A 25,035-nucleotide genomic window follows, 5' to 3' on the forward strand; every position below is an offset into this window, starting at 1 on the left:
ACATCCCCTTCCATGCTTTCCTCACTCATTTTCAATGTTTCCCCTCTGTTTCACTACTCTCCAGAACAGCCTCCACAAATCCTTCTTTCCCTACCATTTTAGCAGCCCACTCAAATCCCATCTTTTTTCAACCACATCTCAGTTACCTTTCAACTCTTCTATAAAGACTCAGAATCCCCATGTCACTATGCAAAAAGCACTATATAAATTCAAGTTTCTGCTCTGACATTCCAGTTCAATTTTATTTATGATCTTGCAGCACAAAACGCACTTTTTAAAGAGTATTTTAGAGCATTGGTTAAGTCAGAGAGTAACAATACACATTATGGAACTATCAAGGAAAGGAGTTTCAGATACAGGCTATATAAACATTCCAAAGTGAATTAAGTAGCCAATCGGTGGAATTTTATGAAATACAATTTGGACCTAGATTTTCCAGCACTTCCAGTAGGCCTGATCTTCTGGTCCCGCCAAAAGCAACTTCTGCAAAGTGTCTTGATGAGTGCAAGACAAAGAGCTTTCCATTCTGTTTTTTCAGCAATATTCAAGTTCTGTGCCACCAAATGATCATTTGTATATCATGAAAAGTGCTAAATTTTACTACAGCTCATTTAACAAGGAAGCCTCATGTTTCAGCATTGGAGAGTTACTGGAATACAACCATATAAACAATGATGTAACTTGAGTAATACAAGGTATTCATTCCACGCCACAATTCCCACCCTTGCATCCTTAAATTATTGATTACCTCCATAATGTGGTTCCAACAGTATATTTTTGATCAGCTGGATCTCTGGCACAAATGGAAACTCAATCACATATATGAGATTCCAAACGAAGCATCTGAAAAGTAACTTCTATTTACCCAAAATGAATTACATACTTTTCCCCCCCCCCAAGTAGGGATATACCTCACTTTCATCAATCCACCAGTGTTCGTAGTGTCCGAGTGCAATACAAAGCTCAGGAAAGCTTTCTACCAGAAATAACCCACCAAGGCACTGAGATTTACAAGATTTGCTGCAGCTGAGTGGCACAAATTCCAGCCACTGGTTACGAGATAAAAAGCAAAAAAGATAAATTGGCCTTGGAGAGAGTGCAGTGTAGGTTCATCAGTACGATGCAGAGGTTAAAAGGGTCAAATTTAGAGTATTCTAGCTATCTGCACCAACCAATATGTGATCCTAGGGTCTCTGCACCTGCAATTCCTTTAAAGTTGTGCCATGTAGTTTACATTGCTTTTCATTATTCTTCCTTCCAAACTACACCATTTCACAACTTTTCTGCATTAAATGTAATCAGCCATGAGCACATTTCAACATCCATTGCTCCAGTGTGGCTCTTTGAAAGAACTATGCAATTAGTTCCATTCCCCATATCTCTGCAATTCTTTTTCTCCCCCTTTTTCAAATACTTATTCAATTCTCCTTTGAATTTCACAGGCAAATTTTGTTCCATCACCCTTTCCAACATTATATTCCAAATCATTTTTAAAAAATCACTGCATAAAACAATTCAAGTTAGCTTGAATTGGTTCTCCTCCCAGTGCAAACCGTTCCTCTCTATATACTCTATCAAACCCCTTCATAATTTTGGACGCCTCTCTCCCCGAACCTTCTCTGCCCTAAAGAAAATCCCAGCTCTTCTTGTGCCCACATTAGTGAAGCTCCTCATCCCTGATATTCTAGTATGTCTCCTCTGACCCATTTCCAAGGATTTGACATGTTTCTAAATCGTGGTCTACAAAATTAGACTCAGTTCTCAAGTGAGACCTGACCAATGATTTGTAAAGGCTTAGCACTGTTCCCTGCATTGTACACTATTTATATAGTCAAGGGTCCATTAGGCTTCTTTACCAATCTAATTAATTTGTCCTGCGCTTGTTTATTTGTATATGTAAACTCCCAGGCTGTCTCTGCACCTGCAATTCCTTTAGTGTTGTGCCATGTAGTTTACATTGCTTTTCATTATTCTTCCTTCCAAAATACACCATTTCACACTTCTCTGCATTAAATTTAATCAGCCACGAGCACATTCCAACATTCTGCTTATTTTTCCCTAAAGTCCACTACTATCTACCTGGCTGTTTATCATAGAAATCATAGAAACCCTACAGTACAGAAAGAGGCCATTCGGCCCATCGAGCCTGCACCAACCACAATCCCACCCAGGCCTACCCCATATCCCTTCATATTTACCCACTAATCCGTCTAACCGACGCATCTCAGGACACTCGGGGCAATTTTTAGTATGGCCAATCAACCTAACCCGCACATCTTTGGACTACATTTGAGTTTTGTGTCATCTGCAAACTTTGAAATTACGTCATGTTCAGTTCATCAATATATATCAAAAGAAGCTGTGGCTCTAACACTGACCCCTGGAGGACACCACTGTATAAAACGCATTCACTTATACCTAGGGCCAGATTCTCCCCCACCACGGTGTTTTTCCTGGCAGTGGAGGAAGTTCGCCAATGGCAGGACCAGAAGATTCCTGCTGGAATTGTTGGAAAATCTAGTCCCAAATTATATTTCATAAAATTCCACTGTTTGGCTACTTAATTCACTTTGGAATATTTATACAGTCTGTATCTGAAACTCCTTTTCTTAACAGTTCTATAAAGTGTATTGTTAAGTTTCTGGCTTAATGAAAATTCTGCATTATTTATTGGTGTTTAATTATAGTATTTTCCCAATAATACATTAAAAATTAATCACAGTTTCCAGTTGTCATTCATCATAGGATCAAATCTGCTGTAGAGTCAGGCGCAGCTACATAGATTGCACTCCAGTCAAACATAACCAGGAAATGAGATTATTTTCACTATCCACCAGCCAATTACATTTATTTGTACCGATACTTTCTAAAAATTGTCGAATAATACATTCCTATATTTGAAGCAGATGCTTACAATAAAGGCTGTAGTCATTGCCCTAGTGAATTTTCATCAGACAATATTGGGAAAACAACACAATAAGGTCAATGAACCCCATCAATAATGTTTATAATATGACAATATTCATGAACTTTCCTAGTGAATTCTAATAAATTAACTTAAAATCTTGTTTACAAACAAAGCTCATTTGAAATTCCCTTTCCTTTCATCCATTCATGGAACGTGGGTGTCACCGGAAAGCTCACTATTTATTGTCCTCCCTAATTGCCCTTGAGAAGATGGTGGTGAGATTGTCAGGGCTTTGTTCTGTTCAGTGTATTCAACCATTTCTTGATATTAGGGAGTGAATCAAATTGGCAAGACAAGTACCCATGTGAGGATCTCTGGAGGGAACTTCCTTGTCCGTCATCAAAAATGTTAAAACTTTACTACCTAAACACTTCTCCAATTGCTTCACTGGAAATTGTGGCAAGTAGAAGGACTTGCATTGTGCCATGTCTTATCATGTCGCTCAGAAATGCCTGAGAGAGCAGCCACAGTGGCTAGCACTGCTGCCTCACAGCGTCAGGGACACAGGTTCGAATTCCAGCTTGGGTCACTGTCTGTGAGCAGTCTGCACGTTCTCCCTGTGTCTGCGTAGGTTTCCTCCAGGTGTTCTGACTTCCTCCCACAGTCCGCAAGACGTGCTGGTTAGGTGCATTGGTCATGCTAATTTCTTCCTCGGTGTACCCGAACAGGCACCGGAGTGTGGCGATTAGGGGATTCTCACAGTAACTTCATTGCAGTGTTAATGTAAGCCAACTTGTGACATTAATAAACAAATTTAAATTTAAGAATGTTTCAGATACACTGACTTATTTTGAAATTTAAGCTCATCATACAAGCAAATACAGCAAAATATTTCATACAGAAGTATTCACAAACAGCAAGTTCATGAACAACCAATTAATTGGTTTTTGCTGGTGTTGCTTGATGGGGAGTGTTGCTCAATTATACAGGCCAGAAAGACTCCAGGTTCAATCCACAAACTGTTGCTGAAAAAGATATGTCAACGTTTTTCACCTTGCACTCATCTGGACGCTTCGCAAGAATACCAATATAGAAATATAGAAAAGCTACAGCACAATACAGGCCCATCAGCTCACAAAGTTGTGCCGAACATGTCCCTACCTTAGCGATTACTAGGCTTACCTATAACCCTCTATCTTACTAAGTTCCATGTACTTATCTAAAAGTCTCTTAAAAGACCCTATTGAATCCGCCTCCACCACCGTTGCTGGCAGCCCATTCCGCGCAGCCACCACCCTCTGAGTGAAAAACTTACCCCCGACATCTCCTCTGTACCTACTCCCCAGCACCTTAAACCTGTGTCCTCTTGTGGCAACCATTTCAGCCCTAGGAAAAAGCCTCTGACTCTCCACTCGATCAATACCTCTCAACATCTTATACACCTCTATCAGGTCACCCCTCATCCTTCGTCTCTCCAAGGAGAAAAGGCCGAGCTCACTCAACCTATCCTCATAACGCATGCTCCCCAACCCAGCCAACATCCTTGTATATCTCCTCTGCACCCTTTCTATGGCTTCCACATCCTTCTTGTAATGAGGCGACCAGAACTGAGCACAGTACTCCAAGTGTGGTCTGACCAGGGTCTTGTATAGGTACAACATTATCTCACGGCTCCTAAACTCAATTCCTCGATTGATGAAGGCCAGTACACCATACACCTTCTTAACCACAGCCTCAACCTGCACAGCTGCTTTGAACGTCCTATGAACTCGGACCCCAAGATCCTTCCACTCTGCCAAGAGTCCTACCATTAATATTATATTCCGCCATCCTATTTGACCTGCCAAAATGAACCACCTCACACTTATCTGGGTTGAACTCCATCTGCCACTTCTCCGCCCAGTCTTGCATCCTATCAATGTCTCGCTGCAACTTCTGACATCCCTCCACACTATCCACAACACCTCCAACCTTTGTGTCATCAGCAAACTTACCAACCCATCCCTCCACTTCCTCATCCAGGTCATTTATAAAAATCACAAAGAGTAAGGGTCCCAGAACAGATCTCTGGGGCACTCCACTGGTGACCGACCTCCATGCAGAATATGACCCATTTATAACCACTCTTTGCCTTCTGTGGGCAAGCCAGTTCTGGATCCACAAAGCAATGTCCCCTTGGATCCCATGCCCCCTCACTTTCTCAATAAGCCTTGCATGGGGCACCTTACCAAATGCCTTGCTGAAGTCCATATATACTCCATCTACTGCTCTTCCTTCATCAATGTGTTTAGTCACATCCTCAAAAAATTCAATCAGGCTCGTAAGGCATGATCTGCCTTTGACAAAGCCATGCTGGCTATTCTTAATCATATTATACCTCTCCAAATGTTCATAAATCCTGCCTCTCAGGATCTTCTCCATCAATTTACCAACCACTGAGGTTAGACTCACTGGTCTACAATTTCCAGGGTTATCTCTACTCCCTTTCTTGATATATAAAGGGAAAGGGAAAACAACAATGTATATTGTATGAGAAAACTGCTGATTGGTTGGCAAATGGACGTCTTGCAAAGTGTCTTGATGAGTGCAAGACAAAGAGCTTTCCATTCTGTTTTTTCAGCAATATTCAAGTTCAGTGCTACCAAATGATCATTTGTATACCATGAAAAGTGCTAAATTTTACTACAGCTCATTTAACAAGGAAGCTTCATGTTCCAGCATTGGAGAGTTACTGGAATACAACCATAAACAATGGTGTAACTTGAATAATACAAGGTATTCAATCCACCCCACAATTCCCATCCTTGCATCCTTAAATTATTGATTATCATAATGTGGTTCCAACAACAGATTTTTGATCAGCTGGATTTCTGGCACAAATGGAAACTCAATCACATATATAAGATTCCAAATGAAGCATCTGAAAAGTAACTTCTATTTACCCAAAATGAATTACACATTTTTTCCCAAGTAGGGAAAAACCTCACTTTCATCAATCCACCAGTGTTCGTCGTGTTCGAATTTTAAAATTTTTTATTTATTATTATTCACAAGTAGGTTTACATTAACACTGCAATGAAGTCACTGTGAAAATCCCCTAGTTGCCACACTCCGGCGTCTGTTCGGGTACACTGAGGGAGGACTTAGCATGGCCAATGTACCTAACTTGCACGTCTTTCGGACTTTGGGAGGAAACCGGAGCACCCGGAAGAAACAATACAAAGCCCAGGGAAGCTTTCTTCCAGAAACAACCCACCAAGGCACTGAGATTTACTAGATATGTCGCAGCTGAGTGACACAAATTCCAACCACTGGTGACGAGATAAAAAGAAAAGATAAATTGGCCTTGGAGAAAGTCCAATGTAGGTTCATCAGTATGATGCAGAAGTTAAAAGGGTCAAATTATAGGACGGGTTGCATAGACTGAACTTGTACTGAGTACAGAAGATTAAGGGATGATTTAATTGAGGTGTTTAACTTAAAGGATTTCTTAGTGTTGATAAAGGAAGTTATTTCTTCTGGTGGGAGAGTCCAGAACAAAGTGGCATCACACTAAAATTAGAGCAAGGCTATTCGGGGCAATGCTAGGAAGCACTTCTTCACATAATTTATCATGGGAATCAGGAAGTCTCTCCCCAAAATACTGTTCAGGCTAGATAAATTGAAGATTTCAAAAGGAGAGCAAGTGATAGTACCCTTGTCATTCAAAAATCTGAGAGATACTGAATCAAGAATGATAAATTAAGCTGATATAAATCAGCTATGATTCATTTAATAGCAGAAAAGTCTCATGCACCTGTATGACTTTCTCCTGTCCCTACATTTATTGGCAAGTATTGACCCTGCATTTATTGGCCTCATTCTCACTAATCTACCTGTCACAGATGCTTCTGTCAACAACAGTGGCAGGAGTGGCTGCACAATTCTGTGGAGATGAAGCTCCATCTTCACACTGAGAACACGCCCCATCGTGTTGTGTGGTATTGCCATCGTGCTAAATTGATATATTCAGAACCACTTTAGCAGCTTTAAACTGGGAATCTGTGATGTGTTGTGAGCTGTCAGCAAGATTATATTCAACCACATGTTGGAATCTGAAACAAAAACAGAAAATGCTGGAAAATCTCAGCTCTGATTAACGGTCATCCTGACTCGAAACACTGGCTCGATTCTCTCTCCACGGATGCGGTTAGATTTTCCAGCATTTACTGTTTTTGTTTCAAATTCCAGTATCTGCAGTATTTTGTCTTAACCTTTGAAAAGTTACTGTTAATCTGTTTCCATCAGCCTTTTAGGCAGTGTATTCCACTACACCAGGATCTGATATCAAGAGTGTTCATTCAGCACCAATGTTAGTACTAGAACACCAAATAGCTAACTAATTTGGGGAAAAAAAAGAAATTTCTAGTTTATTCGACTTAAATAGGTATCTTGTGCTTTTCAGAATCAAAACACAACTCACACTGCCACCTACAGTACAGGAACAAAATTTCTGAAATAAAAACAAAAAATGCTGGAAATACAACAGATAGCAGCATCTATGGGGAAAGAAACAGTTAATGTTTCAGGTTCATAACCTTTTATTGGACCAGCAACAGAAATTCTACATTGTGTATTTTAAATGAACACAAATACAACCAGAAGCAAACAAATAAAACTAGAAATGTTTTCCTGATGGCTCAGCTCATGAGCTCTTGGTTCATTGTCTGTTGATTGCTTAAACCAATGCATGTCAGAACCATATCAATGGGGGAGTTCCTTAACCTATCCTGGACTCACTTTTCTCAATAAGCAGTGATATGGGCTATAACTGGCTGCAGCAGCCCCTTACAGGACCAACTCAAACAGGAAAGCTGCAAGTAGAAGGTTCTGCAGGAGCTACTCCTCCAATCACAGGCCATTCCTCTCCCACATTTGCTGCTGATTGGCAGGGGAGTGAAACAGTCTGTGATTGGAGTGGCAGTGAAAACTCTAATAGTGGAGAGTTTGCTGGGGGCGGGGGGGAGAAAGAGATTTTCTTCCAGATGTGGGTGGGGACTGTGGCTGACTGATGTGAGAGAGTGATTAATGTGTGTCTGCATGTGAATGAAGGAGAGTGAGTGAGAGAGTGAGAGAGAGAGGGAGAGGAGGAGAATGAGTGAGAGAAGGAGAGGGAGTGGTGAGTGAGAGGAGAGTGAGAGGAGTGAGAGTGAGTGAAGGAGAGAAGGAGAGTGAGTGAAGGAGAGAGAGAGAGAGAGCGAGTGAAGGAGAGGGGGAGAGAGAGGGAGTGAAAGAGAGGGAGAGAGAGGGAGCGAGTGAAGGAGATTGAGTGAAGGAGAGGGAGCGAGTGAAGGAGAGGGAGAGGGAGCGAGTGAAGGAGAGGGAGCGAAAGGAGAGTGAGTGAGGAGAGTGTGAGTGAGTGAGAGAAGGAGAGAGTGAATGAAAGAGAGTGAGTGAGAGGAGAGAGTGAGTGAGTGAGTGAGAGAAGGAGTGAGTGAGTGAGAGAAGGAGCGAGTGAGTGAGAGACTCACTCTCTCAAAATAACAGAATACTACAGTGCAGAAGAGGTCCTTCGACCCATCGAGTCTGCACCAATGCATGAAATGCCCTGACCTGCCCACCTAATCCCACTTGCCAGCACTCGGCCCATAGCCTTGAATGTTATGGCGTGCCAAGTACTCATCCAGGTACTTGTTAAAGGATGTGAGGCATCCTGCCTCCACCACCCTCCCAGGCAGTGCATTCCGGACCGTCATCACTCTCTGATTAAATAAGTTTTTCCTCAAATCCCCCCCTAAATCTCCCACCCCTCACTTTTAACTTGTGTCCCCTCGTAACTGACCCTTCAACTAAAGGGAACAGCTGCTTCCAATCCACTCTGTCCATGCCCCTCATAATCTTGTACACCTCAATCAGGTTGCCTCTCAGTCTTCTCTGCTCCAACTAAAACAACCCAAGCCTATCCTAATGGGCCCTACTCTTTCCCTGGTTATTCTCTTCCCATTGATATACTTATAGAATATCTTAGCATTTTCTCTACTTTTACCAGCCAGAGCTTTCTCATGTCCCCCCTTTGCTCTCCTAATTGATTTCTTAAGCTCCATCCTGTACTTTCTGTACTCCCCTTATACTTGTTAAAAGCCTCTCTTTTCCTTCTCATTCTATCCTGAATGTCTCTGGTCATCCATGGTTCTCTGGGTTTGTTACACCTTCCTATTACTCTAGAGAGAACATGTTGGGCCTGTACCTTCCCCATTTCATCTCGGAACACACCGCCCCCCAAAAGTAACTTGTTCCAGTCTACTTTGGTCAGATCCTGCCAAGTTTTGTCCCAGTGGTCCAGGAATCTAAAACCTGCCCTCCTGCATCAATTCTTAAGCCACACATTCAACTGTGCAATTCTCCTATTTCTGTACTCACTACCTCGTGACACGGGGAGTAATCCAGAGATTACAACCCGAGAAGTCTTGCTCCTTAGTCGATTGCCTAACTCCCTGAATTCTTGGTGCAAGATCTCATCCCTCTTTCTACTTATGTCATTGGTACCAAAATGTACCATGACCTCTGCCTCATCACCCTCCCACTTCAGGATGCCCTGCAGCCAGTGACATCCTGGACGCTGGCACCAGGAAAGCAACACACCATCCTGGAATCTCTTTCACGACCACAGAAGCGCCTATCTGTGCCTTGAGTATGGAGTCCCCTATGACTGTTGCTCTTCTGCGCTTTGACCCTCCCTGCTGAAAAACAGAGGCAGCCGTGGTGCCACTGCATTGGCCGCTGCTGCTTTGTTTCCCCCCCTCCCCCCCAAACAGTATCCAAAGTAAAGGACCTTTGCCTTATGGATGTTTAATGTAAGATCCATGCTCTTATGCACCTTAGTGAAGCTGTTGATAATGGCTTGGAGCTTGGCCTCCCAGTGTACACTTACACAAGCATCATTACATACTGTAGTTCAATGACAGATATGGATCGGACCTGCAGGTGGCAGAGGTTGAACAAAGTCCTGTTTGTTCTGTAGTTTAGCTCCACTCCGGTGAGAAGCGTGATGAGGGTTGAAATGGAGCATTGCAGCAAGGAAGATCAAGAAGAGCGTCAGCGTGATGATATAGCCTTGCTTGATCCCTGTCCGAATGCAAATAGGGTCTGTGGTGGATCTGTTGGTCAGGATCATAGATTGCATGTCATCATAGAGCAGGCAGAGGATGTGACAAACTTTTGGGGGTAGCCGAAACAGAGGAGGATGCCTGACTGCAGGGAGCCATTCAAGTGGGGGGAAAGAAAAGGAACGTAGTTGTAATTGAGGATAGTATATTTAGGGGCTAGACACTGTTCTGTGACCAGGATCGAGAGTCCTGAAGGTTGTGTTGCCTATCTGGTGCTCGGGTTCGGGGTATCTCATTGGGGCTGCAGAGGAACTTGGAGCGGGAGGGTAAAGATCCACTTGTCATGGTCCAAGTAGGTACCAACAATATAGATAATGGGAGTATGAACAGCTAGGAGCCAAATTAAAAAGCAGAACCAAAAAGGTAATAGTCTGTGGATTACTACCTGAGCCACAAGCTAATTGGTGCAGGGTCAATAAGATTAAGCATGCAATTGTGTGGTTTAAAGATTGGTGTGGGTTTGAATTCATGGGACATTGGCACCAATACTGGGGAAGAAGGGACCTGTTCCGATGGGACGATCTTCATCTGAATCATGCTGGGACCAGAGTCTTGGCGAATCGTATAACTAGGGCACTAGGGCTGTAGATAGGGCTTTAAACTGAATGTGGAGGGGGTGTGGGGAGGGTGGAGGAGGGTTCGGTTTTAGGAGAAATTAGAAAACCCAAATTAAAGGAGGTGCTAAGAATGCAGGTTAGCGATGTGGCAGATGGTTACCAGACAATAAAGGTGAGGGACAATGTCTTTATGCGCCAAGGAATTATAAAAAAAGAGTAGGGAAATTTACCAGTAGGACAAATTTAAAAGCTTTGTATCTAAATGCCCAAAGCATTCGGAATAAAATTAATGAGTTAATGGTGCAAATAGAAACAAAAGGGTATGATTTAGTGGCGATTACTGAGACATGGTTACAAGGATACCAGGTCTGGGAATTGAATATCCAAGGGTACTCAGCATTTTAGAAAGATAGACTGAAAGGGAAAGGTAGTGGTGTAGCTTTGCAAGTGAAGAAAGGGATCAGTGCTGTAATGAGAAATGACATAAGCACGGGAAATCATGATGTGGAATCAGTCTGGGTAGAAATGAGAAATAGCAAAGGGAAGTAGTACTTGGTAGGAGTAATCTATAGGTCCCCAAGCAGCAGTGGGGCACAGTATAAACCAGGAAATACTGGGGGCTTGCAAGAAAGGTACGGCAATAATCATGGGTGATTTTAATATGCACATAGATCGGAAAAATCAAATTGGAAAGGGTAGCCTGGAGGCAGAGTTCATTGAACATATTAGAGATTGTTTCTTGGAACAGTATGTTGTGGAACCAACCAGGGAGCAGGCTACTCTGGATTTGGTATAGTGTAATGAGGGGGGGATTAATTGATGACCTCATAGTTAAGGATCCTCTAGGGAGTAGTGACCATAGTATGATAGAATTCAAAATTCAGTTTGGGGTGAGAAAGTGGAGTCCCACACTAGTCCGGAATTAAACAAAGGAAATTACATAGGCATGAGGACAGATTTGGCCCAAAGAGAGAGTGGGCAGGAAGGCTAAAAGATAGGACAGCAGGTGAGCAGTGGCAGTTGTTTAAGGAGATACTCAATTCCTCACAACTAAAATATATCCTAATGAGGAAGAAAGATGGTAAGGAGGTTCAGTGGATTGATTCCAGAGATGAGGGGTTTGTCGTATGAAGAGAGATTGAACAGTTTAGGCCAATACTCTCTAGAATTCAGAAGAATGAGGGGAAATCAAATTGAGGTATACATGATGATAAACGGTATGGATAAAGTAGATGTGGAGCAGATGCTTCCTCTTGTGGGGCATTCCAGGACAAGAGGTCATAGTCTTAGGATAAGGGGTAGAAAATTTAAAACAGAGTTGAGGAGAAACTACTTCTCCCCAAGGGTTGTGAATCTGTGGAATTCGCTACCTCAAAGTGCAGTGGATGCTGGGACAGTGAGTAAATTTAAAGAGGAGTTTTTAATTGGTAATGGGTTGAAGGGTTATGGGAAGAAGGCAGGAAAATGGCGATGAGGAGCATATCAGCCATGATCGAATGGCAGAGCAGACTCAATGGGCCCAATGGTCTAATTTTGCTCCAATATTTTATGAATTTATGTCCCATAATACCCTGCAGTTGACAGTTCAACAGCAAATTTCGGTTGATATCTTGCAACGAATGTGGCATCTGGTTTCACAAATCTTTCTTTTTGACATTGAGTGAAATGAACAACTGGCACTCTGAATCTAACAGCAGTAATATATTATGGGATTAAATCTATTAGGAATAGAATACAGACTGCCCAGCTCACTTCAGCAAGGCCATTAACAGCCATTACAAAAGAGACTTTAATTCCATCTGTCTGAGTTGAATCCTAACCCAGGTCCTGAGGGAGAAAGGACATTGTTCAAAAATTTCATGCTGCACTATGTTATCAATATGCTGCACAATGCCATTTAATGTTCAACAGGATGTTCTATTTACAACACTAGATGCAATATTTTCCACTATTGTGCAATGTATCCTGTAATTGAATGTGATTAAATTATCCAGCAAGACAGAAAGAAGATCTAGAATGGTGAATTCTCAATTCCTGTGAATAAACTACAGATATACCAATTCAGTGGCAGTGATCCCCAATTGTTGCAATAACCCAGTTCTACACTTTTCTTAAAAACACCATCAATTAAAATTAAACCAGCACCCTGTAAAGGTTCAATAAAGTTATTCAGTGAGTAGCTGAGCCACACAGACAAGAAAGATTCTCGATTCACTCTTGACCCATGCAGATAGTGTATGTTTGTGGATGTCAGGAAGAAATTGGGCTTGGTCTTGAAAGCCCGACATTCAAATATTATGCTGGTGCATACTGCCAAAACTCACACATGATCAAATACCTAGTAATTTGAATCCAAACTGCCTTCTAACACTAACCATATGACTATATATTCCCAGATCATGAAGTGCAAAGCAGTTCACAACTTGCACACTTCACGTGCCAGTTTAGTAACTTCTGAGCCCCAACCATTTGTTCAATGTGCACAAATCACATATTACATTGTGTCCTAGGTCCATGCACATTCAGCTGCTTAATCAATGACCTTCCCTCCATTATAAAGGTCAGGAGTGGGGATGTTCGCTGATGATTTCACAATTTTCAGCACCATTTGTGACATTTCAGATACTGAAGAAGTCTGTGCCCATATGCAGCAAGACGTGGTCAACATTCAGAATTGGGCTGATAAGTGATATGACTGAGTGGGGAGAAGTGAACTGGCTCCCCTTAATTCAGCCCCCTCGGTTGGTCACAAAGGAATTTGTAAAAATATATTTGCCTTATAAAGCCTTTTCCAATCCAAATACTTTTTAATAAGGAGCCAATCAAACTAGGCTTTCTTGAGTCAAAGAAATGGTTTATTGTTACCAAACCCAAGAGAAAGTAAGAAAATATATGATGCAACAACACACATACACATCACAAAAGTAGGAAAAGTTAAGAGTCCAAATAAAAGTTAAAAGAATATATGATTAAGTCCTTTGCTTGTCCTTGAGATGCAGATTGCTGAATGTTGTGGCCGCTTGAAGTTAGTTAGTTTCCTTTAAAATTTGGGAGTTGAACTGAACGTCAGATACTGCAACTTGTTGGGAGTCAGTTTTAGCTTGTGCAGGAAAGAGGGAGAGAGACAGCAAATTTTTTTAGATTACTTCTTATTTCTCTCCGCTTCTGATTTGTCTGTCTGCCGCAACAGGTCCAAACAGACGCCATCCCCCTGGCCCTGCACTCAATCCTGGAGCACCAAGACAACAAAGACACCTATGTCAGACTCCTATTCATAGACTACAGCTCAGTCTTTAACACCATTATTCCTACGAAACTCATCTCCAAACTCTGTGGCTTGGGGCTCGGCTCCTCCTACTGCAACTGGATCCATAACTTCCTAACCCACAGACCACAATCAGAAAGGATAGGAAACAACACCTCCTCCACAATCATCCTCAACACCAGTGCCCCACAAGGCTGTATCCTCAGCCCCCTACTATACTCCATATACACCTATGACTGTGTGGCCAAATTCCCCTCCAACTCGATTTTCATGTTTGCTTATGACACCACTGAAGTGGGTCGGATCTCAAACAATGAGGAGACAGAGTACAGGAAAGAGATAGAGAAGCTGGTGAACTGGTGCAATTACAATAATTTCTCCCTCAATGTCAACAAAACAAAGGAGATAGTCATCGACTTCAGGAATATAGTAAAAGACATGCCCATCTACATCAATGGGGACGAAGTAGAAATGGTCGAGAGCTTCAAGTTTTTAGGTGTCCAGATCACCAACCTGTCCTGGTCCCTCCATGCCGATGAGATAGTTAAGAAAGCCCACCAACGCCTGTACTTTCTCAGAAGGTTAAGGAAATTTGGCATATCCATTACGACACTCACCAACTTTTACAGATGCACCAGAGAAAGCATTCTTTCTGGTTGTATGGCTCCTGCTCTGCCCAAGACCGCAAGAAACTACAAAGGGTCGTGAACGAAGCCCAGTCCATTCATGCAAACCAGCCTCCCATCCATTGACTTTGTCTACACTTTCCACTGCCTCGGAAAAGCAGCCAGCATAATCAAGGATCCCACGCACCCCGGACATACTCTCTTCCACCTTCTTCTGTCGGGAAAAAGAGACAAAAGTCTGAGGTCATGTGCCAACTGACTCAAGAACAGCTTCTTCCTTGCTGCCATTAGACTTTTGAATGGAGCTACCTCGCACTAAGTTGATCTTTCTCTACACCCTAGTTATAACTGTAATAGTACATTCTCCACTCTCTCATTTCCTTCTCTATGAATGGTATGCTTTTTCTGTGTAGCAGACAGAAAACAATACTTTTCACTGTATACTAATACAGGTGACAATAATAAATCAAATCAAATATATTCCAAGATAGAATTTGATTAACATGCCTTGCAACTATTGTTGTTGAACAAGCGATCACATTTTTGATCTTTCAACTCAGAAAACTTTTGACACATTTCAAGATAGTAGAAACCAATGGAAGATGGGGTTATTTCATCCTCCAGAGGATTTTGCATGTCTGTTGGGTATCTGCCGAGTGTGCAGTTCTCATTGCCTTGACAGAATTACAGTTGAACAAAGTCCAGCACTTTGACTTTTTAATGCCTTCTTTTCAAGAGTCCCTTTTTCAAGTGAACCTCAACACACTCAGATGTGAAATACCGTGAACTGCATGTCAGCAGTGCAATCCATCTAATGTTCCAGATAAGGTCAACTTACAATTCATGACATCGGGTGACTCATGTCTCTTGTATTTTCTAAAGAAACATATGTCCTCTTTAAACAATTCAACATGTCATTCGTTAGCTGAAGTTAGGTAGACCTCACTCAGTCACAATTTCCAACATCATGACTCAGTCACGTTTGTGCCACACAAGTGCCAGGCAATGATAATCTCCAACAAGAGAGAATACAATCATCTCTCCTTGACATACAATGGTATTACTCTCACTGAATCCCTTATCATCAACATCCTGGGGATTATCATGCCTATAAACTGAACTGGACTAGCTCCATGGACAACAGCAGGTCAGAGGCTGAGATTTCTGCAGAAAGAGACTCACCTCCTAACTTACCAAAGTCTGTCCACTATCTACAAGGCACGTGTCAGGAGTATGATGAACCACCGCCCCCTGACATTCAATGGTGTTACCATCACTGAGAACCCCACCGTCAACATTCTTGGGGTTACCATTGACCAGAAACTCAGCACAGTGGCTGCAAGAGCAGGTCAGAGGCTAGGAATACTGCGGCAAGTGACTCACCTCCTGACTCCCCAAAGCCTGTCCACCATCTACAAGGCACAAGTCAGGTGTGTGATGGAATTCTTCCCACTTGCCTTTATGGGTGCAGCTCCAACACCACTCAAGAAGCTTGACACCATCCAGGACAAAGCAGCTGGATTGACATCACATCCACAAACATCCATTCCCTCCATCACCAACACACAGTAGCAGCAGTGTATACTATCTGCAAGATGCACTGCAGAAATTCACCAAAGATCCTTAGACAGCACCAAATCCACGACCATTTCTATCTAGAAGGACCAGGGCAGCAGATACATGAGAACAACACTATCTGCAAGTTCCCCTCCAAGTCACTCACCATCCTAACTTGGAAATATAGCATTTCTTCGCAATCGTTGGAATAAATTCCTGGAATTCCCTCCCTAACGGCATTGTAGGTCAACCCACAGAACGTGGACTGCAGTGTTTCAAGAAGGCAGCCGACCACCACCTTCTCAAAGGCAACTAGGGACGGGCTATAACTGCCGGCCAGCCAGCGACGCCCATGTCCCATGAATGAATTTTAAAAACTTTGGAGATATGGGAACATTTGGTTTGAAAGATGCTTTTAATACTTAGTGTCACAGACGCTTTAAGGAGTTTTCCCAAGTCGCCCATGAACAATGTACTTGTATGTATGTATATTTTATTCAATTTAACATAACCCAACGTCAAAGTTATTTTACTTAAACGGAAAAGATTAGCTTATTTCGCACAATTGCTCTGGAACTTACCTAACAAAATATAAAGTTATGAACACACACAAAGATGAGTTACAAATGAAGATAAAGTTCAGTCTGCATTCAGTGCAGGCCTGATAGATTTTGAAATCGAGATTTGAAGTCGGGGATCACAAGACACTCAAATGAAGGTCTTGAAATTGTAGAGTTGTCTCTGCAACTGTAATGGCTTCCATTATCAATTGCCAGAGGTTGCTTTAACAGGTGAGCTTAGTTTTCCAGGGAGGAGAAAACGTTCCTTGCTTCTGTTCTACAGGCATGGCATCTCTAGCTGCCTATTTACTTCATAGCAAACCAGTAGTTGTTTTTAGATGCTCATCTCCGTCCCTCACCTAGTGACGCTGTTTCAAGCGTCTCGCTGGGCGGGAAATGCCCACTAAAGGGCTTCATCACTCCGCTACTGGTATTCAACCAGGAGGGGTAGCTGCCTCGCAGGAAGTCGAAAAAGCAAATTCTGCCGGGGTTTAAAACTGTCGGAATTGCTTGCAGGCTTCTGCGGAGAGGGTTACCTCATTCAAAAGGCACACCGCCTGATCCAAGGACTTGAGGGTTCAATTCTGGTTGCAACCATCGCTCCCCGCTGGTAATACCTGCATGCACAATTGTTGGTCTCTAATTAAACAACAGGGCAGAAGTCCCACTGAGGTCCTATATCCTAGGAAAGACCTACTGCTGTCCACTTAACTGCCTTATGGTTATAATAGTGGTGGGCCTTCCCCAGTAAGGTGACACACAGCTCTTTCAGTCATAGAGTTGAAGAATCCAGTCCAACTAATTATTTGCTATTTCACAAAAATATCCAACATTACCCAATAGCCTATAAAACCGCTTTGTGTTTCAGACACAAATAACAGAATGTGTGAGAAACACAGCCAGAGTAATTGTAAAAGGTTCAAAATTATTGGTGGTGCTTGAATTTCAATCAAATTTGCAACAGGTTACGGTTTCAGAATCAGTTAAAGTGGAGACAGTGGGAAATAGCTATTAATATTGACAAGCTGATGTACATTTTTAAACTATTGAAAGGCTAGTTGCTAATTTTAGCAGAATACAAATGTCGCAAACTTAACTTTGGATTCAATTAGTTCGGTAAAACCTCGGGAAGTTTATCCCATCAGTTGCTAAGCCATGCAAGTTTATGCCACATTAGTGACCTCAGCTGGAGCAGCAATATAGTTGTGAAATTTGCGCCACTGAGCATCAGGGAAGCTGTTCCTTTAAACTTTTAAAGTTATCAACTCAAGTGTGAAAATTAAATAGTTACAGTACTAACAGGTTTCACAAAACAAAAAATTCTGCTACATTCAGCCAATTCAGGTTATACCTTATTGTTAACTTGGTTGGGGTAGAGTCATCCAAACACTTTGAGCTCTTTGTGCGACTGAGAAAACGTGTTAAACAAGGATACATTAGTACCTTCCACTGGCTACCATGACAAAGTTGCTGATAACAGTAAGAAACCTAATTCCTCTCTCATCAATAAATGTAGTAATCTGACTATCAGCTGTTGCAACAACCTGTATGCATTACCTAAATTACAACATCCAATGAACAAGTGATCAGATAATACAATGGGGTATGACTTCTTAAGTCATGTAACACTAGTAGCGTAAGAAACTGTAGTAAGATCCATTCTTAAAAGGATGTCAGTGTATCGCGTGCCAGTGCAAACTCGATGGGCCGAAGGGCCCCTTCTGCACTGTATGATTCTATGATTTTTAAACAATCCAAATCTTGTAACAGAATTGAAAAAAGTTTGGAGTGCACAAACAAAAAAGTTCTTTATCACCAGTGAGCAACAAGATTGTACGAAGAATTCACTTAACCACAATTTTTTGTAAATGTGTAAATTCTTAAAACTTAAAAATTTTCAATGTTCACTTCAATGAAAAATTAGAAAATAGATTTCAGCAACTCAGCTAAAGAATTACTGAGTCAGTCAAATAAATTAAATTATTTCTGAAAAATGCAGAACCAATGCTGAGAGGATTATATAGGATTTGACTGTATAGTAGTACTTTAGAAGTGCAAGAGATGGACGTATCAATGGGCAATGATTTACAAGTTTGGAGTTTATTTAATGTTCAAATATTTGTAGAAAGTTGTTTATTCAAAGTTTCCAACAATTATGAGAAATAAAATCACAATGGTGTTACTTGAGAATGGCAGGGGGAAATCACCAAACCTTACAATCACACCACAGGTACTGCACCTAATCAAAATGGAATATTTGTCCCTTTGGACAAATTTGTCCGCATCCCCACCCAACCCCAAAAATGACGACTTATCTAAATGTTGAGATCAGCGAGAGCATGCCCTCCACTCCGGAAGCCTCAGGTGAACCCGTATCCAAGGTCACCATCGCAGATGTCAGACCAACCTTCTCGAAAGTCAACCCACGGAAAGCGACTGGCCCGAATGAGCACTCAGATCCTGCGCGGACCAGTTGGCGGGGGTGTTCGCAGACATCTTTAATCATTCTTTACAACAATCTGAGGTCCCTATCTGCTTCAAGAAGACAACCATCTTCCCAGCACCAAAGAAAAGCCAGGCAGCGTGCCTTAATGACTATCGTCCGGTGGCTCTGACATCCATCATTATGAAATGCTTCAAAAGGTTAGTCATGGCGCGAATCAATTCCGGCCTCCCAACTTGCCTGGATCCACTACAGTTCGCCTACTGCCGTAACAGATCCACAGCAAACACTATCTCTTTGGCCCTACACTCAACCCTGGAGCACTTAGATAACAAAGACACCTATGTCAGACTCCTATTAATTGACTAAAACTCAGCCTTCAACACCATTATTCCTACAAAACTCATCTCCAAACTCTGTGGCCTGGGGCTCGACTCCTCCCTCTGCAACTGGGCCCTAGACTTCCTTACCCACAGACTGCAATCAGTAAAGATAGGCAACAACAACACCTCCACGATCATCCTCAACACACAAGGCTGTCTCTTCAGCCCCTTACTACTCCTTATACACCTATGTCTGTATGGCCGAACTCCCCTCCAACTCTATTTTGAAGTTTGCTGATGACACCACTGAAGTGGGTGGGATCTCAAACAATGACGAGACACAGTATAGGAAAGAGATAGAGAATCTCGTGAACAGGTGCAACGACAATAATCTCTCCTGCAATGTCAACAAACCGAAGGAGATTGTCATTGACTTCAGGAAGCGTAGTGGAAGACATGCCCCTGTCTACATCAACGGGGACGAAGTGGAAATCGTTGCGAGCTTCAAGTTTTTAGGTGTCCAGGTCATCAACAACCTGCCCTGGACCCTCCATGCCGATGCTATAGTTAAGAAAGCCCAACAATGCTTCTACTTTCTCAGGAGGCTAAGAAAATTTGGCATGTCCACTATGACACTCACCAACTTTTACAGATGCACAAGAGAAAGCATTCTTTCTTAATGTATCACAGCTTGGTATGGCTCCTGCTCTGCCCAAGACCGCAAGAAACTACAAAGGGTTGTGAACAAAGCCCAGTCCATTCACGCAAACCAGCCTCCCCTCCACTGACTTTGTCTACACTTCTCGCTGGAAAAGCGGCCAGTAAAATCAAGGATCCCACACACCCTGGACATTCTCTCTTCCACCTTCTTCTGTCGGGAAAAAGATACAAAAGTCTGAGGACACGGACCAACTGACTCAAGAACAGCTCCTTCCCTGCTGCCGTGAAACTTTTGAATGGACCGATCTCGTATTAAGTTGATCTTTCTCTACACCCTAGCTATGACTGTGACACTACATTCTGCACTCTTTCCTTTCCTTCTCTATGTATGGTATGCTTTGTGTGTGTAACGCGCATGAAGCAATACTTTTCACCATATACTAATACATGTCACAATAATAAATCAAATCAAAATCCTTTTTGGGGACTGTTGACTCTCAAGTGACTACTATAAAACCTGTTCAGTCTGTCCCAGAACTATCCCTTTGGAACTAATAACACAAGCACGGAACAATTTAATTCTGGCTTTAGTTGAATTGTTTTCCCCAAGATCGGTGTGAATGTGATGCCTAATACTGTTGGGTAAAATGCAAAGTGTGAGACCCTTGGAAATTGTATACAGGTGGGAACAATTAAAATCTTCAGTTAAGGAAATGGCTAAACCTTGAAGTCTACTTTGGCTTAATCAAGGACAGACCAGGAACTGATGTTATGGTTTCATGTGTTTTCTTTTGTTCAAAATGCCAACTTCTTTGCCTGCAAGAGAATTTGTGAACTGTGTCAGCAACGATCAGCAGAGTATTATCTCTAATTGATACCAAAAACACTGAAGAATTAGTAAGCATAGGTTTTGCCATCTCATTATTCATATCACTAGAATTCGAGATTGCCTACTAAATGCAGAAAACTAATTATTTGGTGGAATAAAAACAGAAAATGCTGGAAATACTTGGAGGAGAGAAACAGTGCTAAGCTTTCTGACAAAGGGCCACTGGGCTGAAATGTTAACTCTTCTTTACACAGATGATGCCAGACTTAACGGTCTTCAGCATTTCTGTTTTTATTTCAGAATTCCAGCATCTGCACTACTTTACTTGTTTAATAGCAGTTTCTTAAAAAAATGGTAATCTCACAAAGCCTTTCACTGATGTAGAATGTTGTCACATTTTCTGATTGGTAAACACTGATCTTCATTCTGTGGAGTACAGAAGCCCTCAATGCAAACTACTGAAAAATATTTTACTCAAACCTGACCCAGTTGCATTTTATAAACAGCACTTTCTATAATCTATTAGTAAATACCCATTAAATGATCCATTAGTAAATACACGTGTAATGATTCCTCGGTGCCAATTTGGCCTTCTCTTTCACTTTTCAGACTAGAACTGATTGAGGATTTTCCAAAATTCAGCTAGGGTTTCAAGAATATAATGTGGCTTCTTATTGCTGTGAAAGAACAGTAACTTACTGATTGACTTCTAATTTCTAGAGAGCAATTCAGTGCTTTGTTCCTGATTGACACTATCCCTGCTGATTTGCTTGTCTGACATCAGCACTCTTCCTGCTTCATAAACATAGATTTCCTACTAAATGCCAAGTAGTAATTCACTCCTGTGAAGTTATATCAATAAAATGTAAATTAGAACACACTAAAATTCTGTCTCAAATGCTTGCTCACAGATACAATATTTTAGCAGCTTGTGTGGAAAAATCCAGCCTTTTTCACAGATGTGTCGGTCACAGAGAATCATACCAGGGTTAAAAGGATTAAATCATGAGGACAGGTTACTTGGACTAGGCTTATATTATTCTGCACATTGAATATTAAAGGGTGATCGAATAAAAACGTTTAAGATGATTAAAGATTTAATAGAGCTGAGAGAAAAGAACTATATTTTATCTGATGTGGAGTGTTCAGATCAAGAGGGCAAACCCTAAAATTAGAACTAGGCTGTTCAGGGGTGATGTTAGAAAGAACATAAGAACTAGGCATTGAGGCTAGCAGTCAAGTGAAAAATTCAAAGCTAAAATAGAAGGATTATTGCCAAGGATACCAAGGGTTACAAAAATAAGGTGGGTAGATGCGGCTTAAGAGAGAGATCAGCCATGATTAATTAAACAATGGAACAACCTCAAGGGGCTGAATAGCCTATCCTAGTTCAGTAAAGAATATGTGGACACCAATCTTACTAATGCCAAGGCTATACAAAATGCTATTCAAAGAACAGTCTCCTTCCTGGAGTGCCTACCAATTCAGTGAAGGGAATTCCCAGTAAAAGTAGAAAAGTGGTTTACAACAGTGGCTAGCTTATCCAACTTTTGCGTAAAGAAAACAAAATATTTTTAAGAACAGGAAATGACATTAGCCCTAACAAATGCATCTCCGGTCAACCCACCCACCGTCTCAATTTCTCTCAACACTTCTTTCACTACCAACATCACATGCTTGCTTCTCAAAGGCCATTTACATTGTCCATTTCCACAGCACTTCCCCAGTAACTTGTTCTGTAAATCTACTTTCCAGATAAACACACCAACATTTTAGTTACAGGAAACATTAGAAATATGTCAATTGTCAACAATCAATAACGTGAATGAAAGAACATTCCCCTTACCTATACTTCATGCCCGTCTGATAGGCAGTACAATCCTCCAGTGACAGACAGTGCATTAAGAGAAACTCTTCCATCTTCTTCGTCTGGACCAAGGCTCTGACTTCTCGGAGCTTCTGCATCTCAATCGTATCAGTGTGCCGCACCTGATTCAGACCCTGATCTGAATGGTATCTTGTTATTCGCTCCTTCAAATTTTCAGTGTATGACATGGACAACATTTTCTCAACTATCTTGGGAATCTGCAGATTTTCAGGTTGCACATTTTTGGATGAGAAGACCCGAGTCACGCTTGCTGGGGCCCTACTCTCATTAATGTTAGATCCAGGAGTGGTGAACATGTTATGAGGTGGTAAAGGACATTAACTAACTGGACAAAATACTTTAGGCCCTACTATCTAAAAATAGTACCATTCGCTTGTTCACGAGCTACACTATTCTGGATGCCAACAAATAAGCAATATAGCATTCTGTAACTGGATCTCGTCGTCACCAAAGCTTCTCTCAAAATAGCAGAGAAAAAACAAGTTAATTTCATAAGATGTACAGCATAACTTTCATGTATTTTAAGAAGCACATTTATATCATTCCCATGTCATCAAATTGAAGGATCTTTACCTTTAAAATTAAATAAAAGCAGCTACTGGGAAAAGCATTGCCGCTTTTTCCTGAAGCGGTTACATGCGAACTGAATCACTGCGTGTCACTTTTATGACATCAAATACGATAATCCACTGTTGCACAGCTGGAATAACAACAGCATGTGGTGCTGCACAGGAGACTGTTAATTAAGTTAAGTGCCCATGGTGTTACGGGTAAGATCCTGGCATGGATAGAGAATTGGCTGACTGGCAGTAGGCAGAGAGTGGGGATAAAGGGGTCTTTTTCAGGATGGCAGCCGGTGACTCGTGGTGTGCCTCAGGGGTCAGTGCTGGGACCACAACTTTTCACAATATATATATTAACGATTTGGAGGAAGGAACTGAAGGCACTGTTACTAAGTTTGCAGGTGATACAAAGATATGTAGCGGGACAGGTAGTAGAGGAAGCAGGGGGTTGCAGAAGGACTTGGACAGGTTAGGAGAGTGGAATACAATGTGGAAAAGCATGAGGTTATGCACTTTGGAAGGAGGAATGGAAGCATAGACTATTTTCTAAAATGGGAAAATTTTCTAAATGGGAAAATGCTTAGGAAATCAGAAACACAAAGGGACTTGGGAGTCATCGTTCAAGATTCACTTAAGGTTTACGTGCAGGTTCAGTCGGCAGTTAGGAAGGCAAATGCGATGTTAGCATTCATGTCGAGAGGGCTAGAATACAAGAGCAGGGATGTACTTCTGAGGCTGTAAAAGTCTCTGGTCAGGCCCCATTTGGAGTATTGTGAGCAGTTTTGGGCCCCATATCTAAAGAAGGATGTGCTGGCCTTGGAAAGGGTCCAGAGGAGGTTCACAAGAATGATCCCTGGAATTAAGAGCTTGTCGTATGAGGAACAGTTGAGGACTATGGGTCTGTACTCATTGGAGTTTAGAAGGATGAGGGGGGGATCCTATTGAAACTTGCAGGATACTGCGAGGCCTGGATAGAGTGAACATGGAGAGGATGTTTCCACTAGTAGGAAAAACTAGAACTAGAGGGCACAACCTCAAGCTAAAGGGACAATCTTTTAAAACAGAGATGTGGAAGAATTTCTTCAGCCAGAGAGTGGTGAATCTGTGGAACTCTTTGCCGCAGAAGGCTGTGGAGACTAGGTTATTGAGTGTCTTTAAGAGAGAGAGATAGATAGGTTCTTGAATAATAAGGGGATCAGGGGTTATGGGGAAAAGGCAGGAGAATGGGGATGAGAAAAATATCAGTCATGATTGAATGGCGGAGCAGACTCTGTGGGTCGAGTGGCCTAATTCTGCTCCCATGTCTTATGGTCTTTCCAGGAATCAAAATAGGATTGACAGTTTGTTAGCAAACATGTTGATAGCAAAACTTATAGATGCTATAGAGAATCTGAGCTTTGGTAGCCAGCTGAAATTTCTGCAGAAGGCAAGGCACTGAAATATAAATATAATTTGAAAAATTACAATAATTGTAGAAATTCTTGTGCAATTTCTCTATTTTCTTTCCATCTTGAGTCATGTAACACCACCCAGTAAAAGAGTGGGCAGATAGCCAGATCTTCAATCTATATTGTTTGAACTGGTCACAGGGAGGTGCTTAAAAAGCAATATTGGATAATTTACCTTCCAATTTTTACTCTGTCAGGAAAACTTTCAGCCAGCTTCCATTAGGAAACTCACTCCAGCAGCATGGCTAGACATGGGGAATATT

The 25,035-nt window shown here is 41.8% G+C and overlaps 1 protein-coding gene across 2 annotated transcripts in view; it reads right to left on the reverse strand.

Moving 5' to 3' along the window:
* The window catches only part of LOC144509879 (voltage-gated potassium channel subunit beta-2-like), a 129,697-nt gene extending 106,671 nt beyond the window's left edge, over positions 1–23,026 (reverse strand). The window contains exon 1 of one of the 2 annotated variants that reach the window (XM_078238813.1): positions 22,720–23,026. In XM_078238813.1, coding sequence (XP_078094939.1) covers positions 22,720–22,937 — 218 coding nt within the window. In that variant the 5' untranslated portion in view covers positions 22,938–23,026. The remainder of the gene's footprint in view (positions 1–22,719) is intronic. The other variant, XM_078238814.1, reaches the window with a different exon arrangement.
* Between the last annotated feature and the right edge of the window lie 2,009 nt (positions 23,027–25,035).

This window comes from Mustelus asterias, chromosome 22 (genome assembly GCF_964213995.1).
Source record: "Mustelus asterias chromosome 22, sMusAst1.hap1.1, whole genome shotgun sequence".
In the NCBI taxonomy this organism is placed as follows: Eukaryota; Metazoa; Chordata; class Chondrichthyes; order Carcharhiniformes; family Triakidae; genus Mustelus; species Mustelus asterias.